General features: G+C 39.1%; 1 protein-coding gene across 1 annotated transcript in view; it reads right to left on the reverse strand.

Annotated features, from left to right (window-relative positions):
• Positions 1-6940: 6940 nt before the first annotated feature.
• tyw1 (tRNA-yW synthesizing protein 1 homolog) overlaps positions 6941-13222 on the reverse strand; it is a 59367-nt gene continuing 53085 nt past the window's right edge. Inside the window, exon 17 of the mRNA XM_079886270.1 lies at positions 6941-8738. Coding sequence (XP_079742396.1) covers positions 8517-8738 — 222 coding nt within the window. The 3' untranslated portion in view covers positions 6941-8516. The remainder of the gene's footprint in view (positions 8739-13222) is intronic.

A 13222-nucleotide genomic window follows, 5' to 3' on the forward strand; every position in this document is an offset into this window, starting at 1 on the left:
CCCCGCCCCTTTTCAGCACAGCATTCGTTCTGTTCTTTCTTCAGGTTTGTATTTCCAAAGCATGAAGGTAAGATCTTATGGATTTATAAATGAACTGCTCGTTTTAAAATCTTGCTGGTCTACTGACAGTTGTTATGACTTCAAACATTACAATGCCCATGATAACTTTCGTTGACTCTACAATAAGTAAATCCACTTCAGCAGCTAATTACTCTTTGACAGCGATGCCATTAAAATATACAAATATACAAAACCGGAAGTTCAAACATTAAATTCTAAAGATGGTGGCGCGCTTGTTTCTCTGGGGCCGGTTGCACCAGCTGTGTGTAAGTTACAACTTAGCCTAGTTTTGATGTACCTGTAAATGGACACTAAGTTACGACTTACGCACTTCTAAATATTTTTGCGTTGCACCATTAAACTTAGTTGAAGCGTAACTCTACATATAAACTAAATATTTACGGCAGCCTCCGATCAGGAGTAACAGTTGGAATAAAATAGACAGATTGAACTGTATCAATAAGCTCTTGATTCTTTTACCTGACAGACTTTAATTCTTTAGACATATATGACAATGCTGACATTTACACTTGCTTAAATTTTAAGAGAGAGAACAATATGTGAAAAGATTACCTTGTTAGCGGCTATCTTTAACACAAACCCGTCCTAAACAGCGCGACGCTGTGTGCATCAGTAGCCTACATGTTGTGCATGTCAAATATCAGTCATAATCAATAAACGTAATTTCTTATGTTTTTTGTATCAATATTTATTTATTGATCCTTATTAATTTCATTTCAAATACAGTTTCTGAATGTTATTTACATATAAAAACACTTTTATATGTGAATTTTGAATTCATGAATTTTTGCTATTCATGATCAAGTATCGTATTTAATGGAAACATATTTTTACCGTTAGTAACATGAGGCAAAAGAATGAAGGATAAACTGAAATTCACTAGCCTGGGTGCCAGCCCGAACCCCGCCCACAATATTTTTTGGTCGGGAAGTTCGGTCTGGACTCGCTCCGTTGAGGAGCTATTATGCCCGAACAAAAATTGTTCGGACCAATCAAATTGTCAGGGCGGGCTTTATACGATGATGGACAGATGAGCAACGGTAACGTAACCAACGTTACGTCACCAAAGAGTGCTCAACACCTACGTCACCAAAGAGTGCTTGATTTGAATTAGTTTACAACAAAGACGAGTGCAGCTGGAGAATTGAGATTTCACGAGTTCACATTTACAAATAAGTCAGATAGAATAAATGCATATAAGATTTCACGAGTTCACACAAATAAGTCAGATAGATTAAATGCGTATATGACGTGCTGTCCGAGGGCTGTGGGCTCGGTAGCCATACTCCCCCGTGTTCCTGGTTGTGAGAGAACAAGACGAGAGTGAGGATTCGGGGTGGTGGAGGGATGCTGAAAAACTGTCAAGGAGTGTTAGGTAAGTTGACAGAGTGAATATATGCTTCCTCATGCTGATATAGGGTAACGTTAGACATGGTATTGTTTGATGACAAGTTGATATTGGATTGATTATTTGTACGTGCTTCTCCCGAACTTTGTTTATGAAACATCATGTGTAGATTCCGCCATCGCGTCTGTTATAGAAGATATCCACAGCGCATTCATTTTAAAAGAGGAACAGAGAGCCGCGACATTTTGTTGGTTGAAAATATGAATGAAGAACATGCGTCATTTACTCCGTTGCTCTGATTGGTTGTAGGTCTATCCAATTAAGTGCAGAGGTTTTTTTTTTTTCCTGGTTCGGTTGAGACACGCCCCATAATCAAATCTCTATGGAGCAGTCTCAGACTCACATTCTGACTAGAATATGAGTATGACGAAGTCAGGCTAGAAATTCACAGCATTTCAACTCAACATCTGCTCACGTATTTGAAGGCTGCTATTGGATCATCGAGGCTAAACGTCACATTATGCGACTACGCATTACTTTACGGAGAGCTTACGACCTGCTAGCTACGTTCTGCCTTACGAACAAATGGTGCAACGGAATAAAGTACAGAATTAGTTACAAACTAGCTAGTAGTTACTAAGCCTCTAGTGTGGACTTAACGTTCCAATTTAAGAAAGAACTTACGAACGGCTGGTGCAACCCTACCCTGGTGCATAAGGTCTATAGAGGAACTCTGAAGTCTGGTCAGTCCATGAAATCACAATGGGCCTGTCCCAAATGGCACACTTCATGTGCACTTGCGGTACTTATAATGGCCGCCGCGTGCCCGTTAAGTCCACAAGACCGTAGGGTCCCATTTGATACTAAAGTTTAAGTTACTCACTGATAATCTCCCCCTCCAGTGAGCAGTTAACTTGAGAATCACTGTGAACGTTTTCAGGTGAACTGTCCCTTTAAGGATTCCCAGGCTCTGTGAAAAGACAACAATCTCCACACAAGGTCCCTAACAACAGAAAACTTCACAATCTCTGTCTCAGCAACATCTTGAGAAAAGGGATGAAACCATTAGCAAAAAGAGTGCTACTTCAAAGATGGTAAATATCTAAAACAAAAACACTGCTTTGCCATGGTATTTCAAAACAAGACAAAACGAAACAAACAAAAAAAACAAGAAAACAAAACTAAAACTAAACTAAAAAACAAACCAAACATAAAAAAGAATAGAACAACACAGATTAAAACAAAACAAAAAGAACACTAAAAAAGACAACAGATAATCATAAAAATAAACTAAACAAAACAGATTAGAACAACACACACACAGAACAAAACAAAACCGAACACTACAAAACAACAACAACAACAACAACAGAAGTACCATTACAGTTTTTTGTTAGTGTGCTGGGGCCAGTTGCACCAGCTGTGCGTAAGTTAACTTAGCCTAGTGTTGACGTAAATGGGCACTAAGATCCAACTTACTACTAAATATGTTTGCGTTGCACCATTAAACTTAGCTGAAGCGTAACTCTATGTATAAATAAAATATTTACGGAAGCCTCCGATCAGGAGTAGCCTAAGACATATATGATAATGCTGACATTTACACTCGATTACATTTTAAGAGAGAGAACATTATGTGAATACTTTGTAAGCGGCTCATCAACACGAACCCTTCCAACAGCGAGCCGCTGTGCATCTGTCCCATAGGTCCGTGTTGTGCATGTCAAATAAAATCATTCATAATCAATAAATTATTCAATAAGTTACTCAATCAATCAATCAATAAGTTATTTCTTATGTTTTTTTGTATCAATACTTATTTGTCCTTATTTAGTTTCAAATACAGTTTCTGAATGTTATTTACACATAAAAACACGTTTTTCATGATTAAGTGTCGTATTTAATGGAAATGGAAAAATATTTTTACTGTTAGTTAAGTTAGGCAAAAGAAGTTAGAATGAAAGATAAACTGAAATTCCCAGCATTTAAACAATCCTCAAGGGTAAACGTCATATTATGCAACTATATTACTTTACGGAGAGTTTACGACCTACTAACTATTATCTGCCTTACGAACAAATGGTGCAACACAGTAAAGTACAGTTAGTTACAAACTAGCTAGTAGTTACTAAGCCATAGTGTAGACTTTACGTTCCAATTTAAGAAAGAACTTCCGAACGGCTGGTGCAACCCTACCCTGTTGTTTAAGCGGTTTCATGACTAAGTGCTGTAAGCTGGCCATTTTTACAGTGTGCACAGGCAGTTATGTTGTAGATATCCTTATTCCTTCACATATATTATTATCCCCATTTCACCGGTCAGGACCCTGTGATGGCAGGAAGACCTGAGACTGCCACATAATTAACTGACAGCCAGTAATAGAGGCCAGGCACCCATTCATGTAATCACTGGGCACTTGTTTATGGGCATTAAGATGGATTATGTGTAATATGTGGGATACATTATGATTCATTTTGTGTGCTAAATATATTATTAAGTTGCTTTTTAATTAAAATGCAAATCTTCCAGCAAAGAAACATCAGACAAAACTGCATTCCTTGCAGCCGTACGGTTAATTGACTGTTAATAAGGGAATTAGTAGAGACGATTCTCCTTTCACAGTCTCTGGATTGGTACTGATGTTGCACTTACAAACAATAAGAATAAATTTTAAAAAAGCTGAATTTAGTATTCTGTAAGAAAGTAAACAGAAGCATATTCTATTAAGGTCTTCACTTGCATCCCTCTCTAGTAGGTGAGAGCTTTGAGAGCTGTTGCTGTCATTTTAAGCAACTTCCTTTTTGGCAGCGGACAGCTCAGTTTGGCTCCAGCTCCAGCAAAATCTGTCTGTTTGACAAGAAGCCCAGAGCTTTGGGCTTCTCAGCCACAAAACAGAGCTGCCATTGGCTCCTGACCGCCTCAGTTGTTCAGGCAGTGGGTTAGTGTTGGATTCAGAGAAAGGTAGAGATGCAGCAGTGATGGCTGTGATTCTGCCAAGTAGGACATGTTTCTGGATCAACATCTTTTGTTGGTCCTGGAACAACATACCTGCCTTATCCCTATAGACCAAAACACCAGAACTAAAACTAGCGCATACTGCAAGACAAACTCGTCTAGTCAGCACAATTACTGATGGCAATGGTTAACTGTTTTGTTTTTTTAAATAATCATTAATAATAACCATAACAAGGTTTGTTGATAAGGGAAGTGGGAACCGGCGAACATTCAACGTAACTTTCATTTTGTTCATTTTATTATTATTAAATTAAAGCGACAGCCCCTCATGGACAACTGCCACAAACTAAAATAAAGCACCAACATAGCTCTGGTCTTCTTTCTTCCGTCACTGCCGTCACTTTTTATCCTTCCGGAGCTCCTCTGACTTGAGACGGGTGTGGCATATTAACATTCGCTCCATTCCCAAGGCTCTCGGCCCCACCCTGCTTGCCACAATACTTAAACATACTGTTGACAAAAATATGATTCTTTTAAATACCCAATCATAGTAGATAATGTTAGGAATGACAAGCTTCAACTTTGTGATATTACAACTTGCATATACACAAAAAGTTTGAGATGCATATGAGTGAACATGAACAAACTTGCCATTATGTGCTAACCATAACGTACAGGTAAATTTCTGTAAAAACGCAGCTTAGGGACACAGAAAAACGAAAGCATAGACTAGAAGACATCATCATAGTGCAATAATTAGATAGCTCTATGAGGAGCAATTGTGACATTTTAGTCAGAGAAAAATTTACTAAAATTGAATGTGAAAAAGAAATGAAAAATGTAATATTTTCTGCACAAGAAAAAGACTATAGCTAAAACAACTGAAAAATCTAAAAATTATCACTCATCACACTTTTATCTTTTAAATGACTGACTATTCTGGTACCAAAAGGTCCAGATTGTGACTGTCTTGCGCTGCATGACTTGAGTGGAAACATCTGAGAGACACAATCAAAGTTGTCACAGATCCTTTGAAATATTTTAAACTTAAAATCTAGCCGCCCAAGTCCCAAGCAAAAGTATGATGAAATATATCAGTGTATTTTTTTTTTCGGAGTCACAAAGACATTAAAGTAGTGTTTCAGATCTTCTATGTGCCTTTGAGCTCTCAATTGAGTTCAGTCCATCTTTTTATGACAACACATCAAAACACAATGTCAAGCTTAGGGCAATTTCTTTTGTTCTTGCTAGTCAGAATTAGCCTACTGTCTGTCAATATGTTTTTCCCCACTAAGCACAGGATTTTAGGTCCCTTTGAAACATTCAGAGGACAGTTGGACTTGAGAATAAAAACAGAAGCTGACACAGAGGTACTGAGACTGGAGGCTCATGCTGTTCCAAGTACAGCTCGTCTCTTTTCCCACCCTCTGTAAAAAACAATTGAGGGCATGAGGTTTAGGGTGCCATAACCGAGAGAACTTGTGATGGGGAAATCCATTAGTAACGGAGCTTGCGAAATAAAAAAATTGTTTAAGCACATTAAAAAAAAAACATGTACTTTGAAAATTACAAATTTACACAAAAAACCTACTGTTCTGAATAAGCAAAAGTTATTTTAAAAGTTATAAAACTATATATATATTGCAGGCGGGACCTAAAGAGTAGTATGCCTTTAAACTAAGATACGCCTGATACCTAATAAACTGGACTGTTGTTGTAAAAAGGTACACATTTCCACAGCATTACTAAGTCAATCACATGTGAAAGCATCCAAACCAAACAGTTATACTGCTGCAAAAGTCAACTTCCCAGAAATAACCCAATTCAATTCAGAATAAACTGCCCTTAAGGACCACAAAAAAAGTGTATTTGGGAGGTGAATTCCCTTCGGCTTGCTAAAGTGACTGAAATGCATGAGGAAGACACTGTCACATTAGCCTAGATCAGCACAGCACCTATTTCACAGAGGTGTGAAATAGCTTTTCTGTCACTCGTCACAGACCATTACACTCTCTGTTTCTGTTATCTTTAAACAACTAGGAGACAAGGCACTTTAAAGGCTGGGATCAAAAGTGTAGTATAAACATTCCAATAAATCCAATGAACTTTCAGCCATATAAGCGCTTTCAATAGCTAACTTGTCAGAATCCAGAGACAAGAGAAATCATTGTGAACTTAAAGAATGGGATTGCCGATATTGTTTGCCACTTTTTTCATATTTGTTTTGACAAAGCAAACAATAGCATTGCCATTTCGTTCCTTAATATACACTCTGTCAGAGTTTTGAGCAATGGACACATTTATATTTCATAAATAAAAGCTAAGAAGTAGGAACAACCCAATGACTGAATGAAAGCAGTATTACTATGAACAGAGGGACATAAGGCAGGGACTTCTGTGTCTGGTCTTAATATTATGCCCTTTTCTTCACACAAGACCAAAGATTTCAGCTTCATTCAGTTGCAGAGCTCAGGAAATGGCTGTGACCTAATTCACTCAGATTCAAGTACATTCCCTTCTTTTACAATAACATTCAAACTCCTGTAGGACAACAAAGACATTTCATAAAGAGATTTTTAATAAGACGACACCAAGAAAGAAGCTACAACAAAACTCAAATTGATTTGCAAGCATCTGTATGTGAATGAAATGAATAACAAATGTGGTTTGTAGATACCTTTTGGGTGAATTTAAAATATGAATGAAATCCAATAAAGCACGAACAGCAGGCTCACAACCAGAGTTGCCAAGTTCGCTTTTTTATATGCGACTGCGGCCTGTTTTTACAAACAAGTCACTTATTGATTTGGGCAGTTTTTGGGGCTTACTTCCAGAATACAGTTGCGTATTTGGGCTTGTTAGTGGTTGGCACTCATAGGACAAAATATATGACCACTTTATCATTATTTAGTGTGTGATAATGCATCTCTGTCTACCAATCAGTTTGAATGTGTGCTCTACCTTTTCCCATGAAATGGTGCTGTTATTCATGCCAGTTGCCTGTTTTAAGACCAAGTTACAGAACATAAGTTACTTAAACGTTTTTCTTTACAAAATAATATTTTGACATCATAATACCAGACCGGGTCGCTTATTTTCGGATTGTTTTTTTCAGACCAGGTTGCTTATTTCTCTAGTGCAGTGTCCTGCAGAGTTTAGTTCCAACCTGTTTCAGCACACCTGCCTTTGTATTTACAAGCGCTCCTGAAGAGATTGATGAGCAGATTCAGGTGTGTTTGATTAGGGTTGGAACTAAACTCTGCAGGACAGTGGCCCTCCAGGAGCAGGATTGAAGACCTCTGCTCAAGTGAAACCTGGCAGCACTGCTCCAAACTGCATTGTAACATTTCTCAAGACAAAGGCAGCAAATAATGATAAAATACAAAATAATCTCTAGTGACATTTGACTTGATTGCAATCTGTCAAATTTGTGTAAAAATATCCAAGACAAAACGTAGAGGACAGCAAGAGACAATGCAGAAGTAAGAGTTGCAATTTCACATTTCAATGACTTGGTCGTTACAGAGATATTTATGGGGCAGTTCTGATTCCAAACAGCTTTCAGCTGCATCATCAGCTGACCTGTAAGAACCAATCCATTCAAAGTCCCATCTGACTCAACTGCCCTCTAAATGTCTAAAAGAACGCACAAATCACAGTTTGAGGTGACATGTTATTAACGTAGGTAACTATAGTGATTTTTCTTTTGCAGTTCTTTCCTCCTGTGCTCTCTAAATTTAGGCCCTAAGGTGGTATGAGTAAATGAAGCCTTAAATTCAAGTCACTGGTTCTTCCGTTCCGTCCTTCGTTCTGTATTCTTATTAGAGTTATTAGATCCATAGCTGAACAGGACTTGAAAATGAAATTCTTTATTACCATGACCACAACTAAAAACAAAAGCTAACATTCATTAAAACAGCATGAAAAATAGTTATCAAGTATATGCAAGGACAGCAAATGTGTACTTTATGCTCACCAGAATATCATCCCAAAGGCAAGTCTTGGAAGACAATCTGAGCCTTGGCTAAAATAATAAAAACAAAAGTCTTAATCTTGAGGGCAGTTAATCAAGTGTTAATCATTTAAAACGCACATTCCTTTACAGACTTGAAGTAGGACGGCAAGAGTAATATCAACACCCTGAGATATCTTTGGTCTTATTCTTTCTCTGGAAACGTGTGTCCAAAGGATCAAATCCCCTCTCTCGTGCCCCAAATACGGCCCAGCTGGGGGTCTTAGCCATATAGTCCATTGCAGAGAAGCTCGTGGTGCCTCCGCTCTCATCGTATTCTTGAATGAGCTTCTGGAAGCGCTCATAGTCAATCCACGTCCACCACTCCCCGTCGACTTTGAACTGCAGACACACAGGAAAGAAAAGAGGTAAGACAGACAGCAGGTCAGAGTACTGTGATGAATAACACAAACAAACAGACACACAGCTGAAGATTGGAGTGAGTCTCCCTGCCTGACAGGTGTTCACTTTGACTAATCCAAACTTATACACTGAAAACTGGGCAAAGCTCTGTTACTGAACACCAAGACAAGCGAATCAGAGGAAGAGGGCAAAGGAAGTTGCTTTTCAGAGAACACAGAGCTGGTGGTCTTTCATTCAAAACACTTTTGTAGTCCACACTCAGTTCTTGAAGTCCTCAGAGTCCACATTAAAACGCTGTACACTTCGGTACATTAGGAGTGCAGGCAAGTTATCAAATGAGACACCCTACAATCTTCAGGACAATTCTGCATAATTGTCCTCATCAAGAGAGTGCCATTTGGGGTGCAGTCTGTGATGGGTTAAAAGTAGAATTCAGTTTCATCGAGTTACAATGCCAGATATGTGGTCTTCGGCCAGTCCTTTTGCAAAAAAGTAGGCACAGCCTAGTTCTGCTTGTTTTCCCACCCTATACATTTAATCAGTGCCTCTAAACCATTCTCCAACACACAGACATAAAGAGTCCTAGTGGGGAGCTGCAATGATTACATTTCACACTGTACTGATGAGATGCTGTACTGTGATCCATGCTCAGCATGGTGATGCAATCAGCTATAGGCACCAAACTCCTGTTCCTCCCATCTCTCAACATGCCCTTTCTTTCTAAGACCTCCTCATTGCCACAAAATCGATTTAGGTGTAGTATACTTTGCTTTGAGGCCATTGTTGAGGTTGCTGATTGGTTTGCTAGAGGCTAGGGTCGAGGAAAAGCCTTTGTGAGAGAAAGACAAGTCTTGGAAGTGAATATAACTCTTTCAAGGGAAACATGCCATCCAAGTTGAGACTTGAAGAACCAGAGCAGTGGAACAAGAAAAGGACATGGAATAAGCAGACTTGGCTGTTGCAAAGTATTTTCTGCTTGCCTCTGTGGTAGATTTTTCCCTAAACCTAACTACGTCCTATAATATTTATACTCTAGCGCGTCTACAGTCGATGTCGGCCGAGTCTAACCCTATACCCTAGCGCGTCTACACATCGACGTCGGCTGGGTACTAATCCTATACTCTAGTGTGTCGAAACATTGACGTCGGCTGAGTCTAATCCTATACCCTAGCGCGTCTACACATCGACATCGGCTGAGTCTAATCCTATACCCTAGCGCGTCTACACATCGGCTGGGTGCTAATATCTGTTCCCCTAACTAGCTTCCTTGCAGCAATGATCGACAAACAGACTTCAGCAAATGTCCTTTAAATCCTTTAATCATGGCCGGAAGAGTTCCCGAGCAGTTCTCAGGGAATCTCTCCCAAGAAGAAGCAAGGCCGGAGGATCTCAGACAAATTCCATTGAGAATCCCACCAGCTAAAAGAATACAACAGTTTTTATAGAATAAGGAGGTATGGCAAAAATGTTATGCTGCTTTACATAATTTCCCCATAATTTTCATAGACAAACCCTTCTGTTACTAGGTAAAGCAAACTTTGTTTTAATGATTACTTCATTGTTAATCACAAGGTTCAAACCTGGTCATTTGTCAAGTTTCATTTCCCATATTTGTTATTTTTACACTCACACAACCAGAGTAAAAGGGGTATAGTAACACAAGTTTTCGCAAAAAGGGGAACATACATAAAAGCATATGAATATTGTTCCTGCAAGAAAAACAAATGTTAGTTATTAATTAAAAAAAATCTATCACACCTCATTACACGTATCCAACTGTCCTTTTGACTGCAGAAATGGAAAATGTCCAGCAGCTAACAAAGCTGTCAAGAGTGGATCAGACCAGAGCAGGCTCTCTTGATGACAACCGTTGTCCAAGTTGCTGAAAGATATCTGCTGCCTCAAAGACAACCTGGTCACGTGCACCACAACTAAGCAGAAAACATACCTTTCCACTACTGCAAATTTCAAGGCCACCACGTCCTCTTAACGGATGGAATTATTGTCCTTGTGTCATATCTCTGTTTAGCTGCTTACCTGAAGCTTCCTAGAGGCAGAGTCCCAAATGCTATCTCAGTCTACAGTCAGTCTGTAAAGCCTTAAGCAGTTTGCATCCTCTGGGGAACCTTCTTCCTCAGCTGCATGTTTCATTACAGAGTAATTTGCTGAGGTGAATCCCTCCACAGCCTCCTTCACAGATATTCAGCAGTCAGAAGATGAAGGCTCCCATGGGACACAACTCGTCTCTCCAGAAAGACCACGGATATATCCCCAACCACTTTTAAGATCTCTTCCCCTCATTGTCATTCTTACACACATGTGGTTCGGCTCAGCATTCTCATATATTACTCACATTAGTAAACCATTGTTGGGAAGCAATTCAAAATACAATTTCTACTAGGTTGTTTACACTTAACAAGATGACTGGTCAGAATCAAAATCACTCTTTGTCCAGTTGACCAATATGATAAACAACATCTATTAACCGATATAATAAATATAGGAATTAATAATATGCTATAACCCCAATCAATATCCTCATAGTGTTTGTGTCAGATACATATCCCAAAGGGCAGTGAGCTATAAATTATGGCTCAGCAAGCTATAGTTTCAAAGCATCTTCCTCAACATAGTCCAAGATGAAGATAGGCAGGAATACTGAACTTTAGATGCCATATAAGAGAGTGGGAAAGTGGAAGACCTTTTATTTTCCTAGAGCAAGATTACCCACATCTGCCACACCAACAGATGGCCACGCCACTGAGAGAGTGCACTTTAAGTTCCATTCATTTGTAAAAATGCTTCTGCGTAGCTAACAGGGAGCACTAAGCATATGAAGCCATAACGCAAATGTGACTTTGGGATGCCACATCTCCCAACACCGACTGCAGCCCCTCTTTCACTCCCTAAACACTATAAACATCCCTAAAAATTATTGATGGTTTGTTCTGTAAGCTGTGCTAAGGGGTTTCTACATGTACAGTCTGATGTAGTTACTGTGAGACTACTGGGATTCTAAAATTGAAATGGTTAATCTTGTTTATGAATTAATGAATATTCACAAGGCCAGCTAAGGCTTTTGAAAAATGCAATATGCTTCAAGGCTACATCTCTTATTAGTGGTGCTTGCTAAGGCAAGCTTCTCTATTACTATTGCGCAAACACAGGGCTGAAAGTACACCGTCCCCCAGTTTCAAAGACAAGGCTTTAACCTAGTCCCAGACTAAAATACATGTTTTAGCCGTTTTAACTGAAAGCAGCTTGCACTGACAGTGACATATCTTAAAAAGTGCCACTGTTTTGTCTCAAGACAATGTTCAATTAGGACATTTAACATTTAAGGACATTTAAGACAAAGGCCAAATCCTGGCTTAATCTAAGCCCTGTCTGTGAAACCAGGCCCGTAAGTAATAAACTAAATATTAAATTTGCCCTGCAGAGTTTGTGTTATAGACATGAATGATAACTAAAGCATTCTGCGTGCTGAGGAGAGATGTGCTATTACTTTAAGCAATCAGAAAGATAAAAAGGGCAAAGACTTAAACTGAAAGAGGGACACGAACCATATCTACTGACCTGAATATCACACAAATCTTTTGACCTGGACCATAAAGTAATCACCCAGAAATCACCCAAAACCACCCTAGAAATGACCTAAAGCTGTAGCATCTGTGTATTGTGTTAGTGTGTTTTGCATGGGCCATCCACAATTAAGAAAATCAAGCTTCTTCTACTTGTAAAACTCTTGATGGATTTACATCCTTGTTTAACCCTGCATTGATTTCCTTCCTATAGAAAGTTGAGCTCAAGGGAATTAGTTCAGAACAAGGTGAGAGAGGGAGGGCTTTATGAGAACACAGTGCAATAACTTTATGAGAATATAAGCTGTCACCTCCACACAGGGAAGAGCTGTAAATTCATTCAGAGGGTCTTACCTCGCCAAGAACAACGCGGATAAAGGGCGAATGCTTGCAACCCTGAAATAAGAAAAAAACGAATGCGGCAGCTAAACAAAGTCAATGCAATGAAATGCTGTCGGTGGCCTTCCAAGTTCTAATGTGAAAAATGGCTTCTTATTACAGGAAAAATGGGCCTTCTTAGCACCTTTGTGAGTCACGGTCGAGCCAAACAGAGGGCGAGAGAGAGTCCCAGTGCGGTCTGCGGTGACACGGGTAGGAATGAATTTTCACATCATATTCAATGCCTTTTCATTCAGATGTCTGTCACATGCATGTTAAAGAGCTCTTTTTGCAGTGCTTAAAGGGATACTTCACCTCTGGGAAGATGAATGTGTATTTAAAATAGGTCATTTAAGTAGAAGAAATGTGAAGAAATTTTTGAATTTGGAGCTTTCTAGACTGAGAAAAGCCAGAAAATGTATTTTTGGCTTATGTGGATGAAAGACAACAACTCCCAGAATGCACTTGCTTCGCTGTCTCAGGAGGCCACGCCTACCGGTAAGA

Source organism: Squalius cephalus (assembly GCF_949319135.1).
Source record: "Squalius cephalus genome assembly, chromosome: 11".
Classification (NCBI taxonomy): domain Eukaryota; kingdom Metazoa; phylum Chordata; class Actinopteri; order Cypriniformes; family Leuciscidae; genus Squalius; species Squalius cephalus.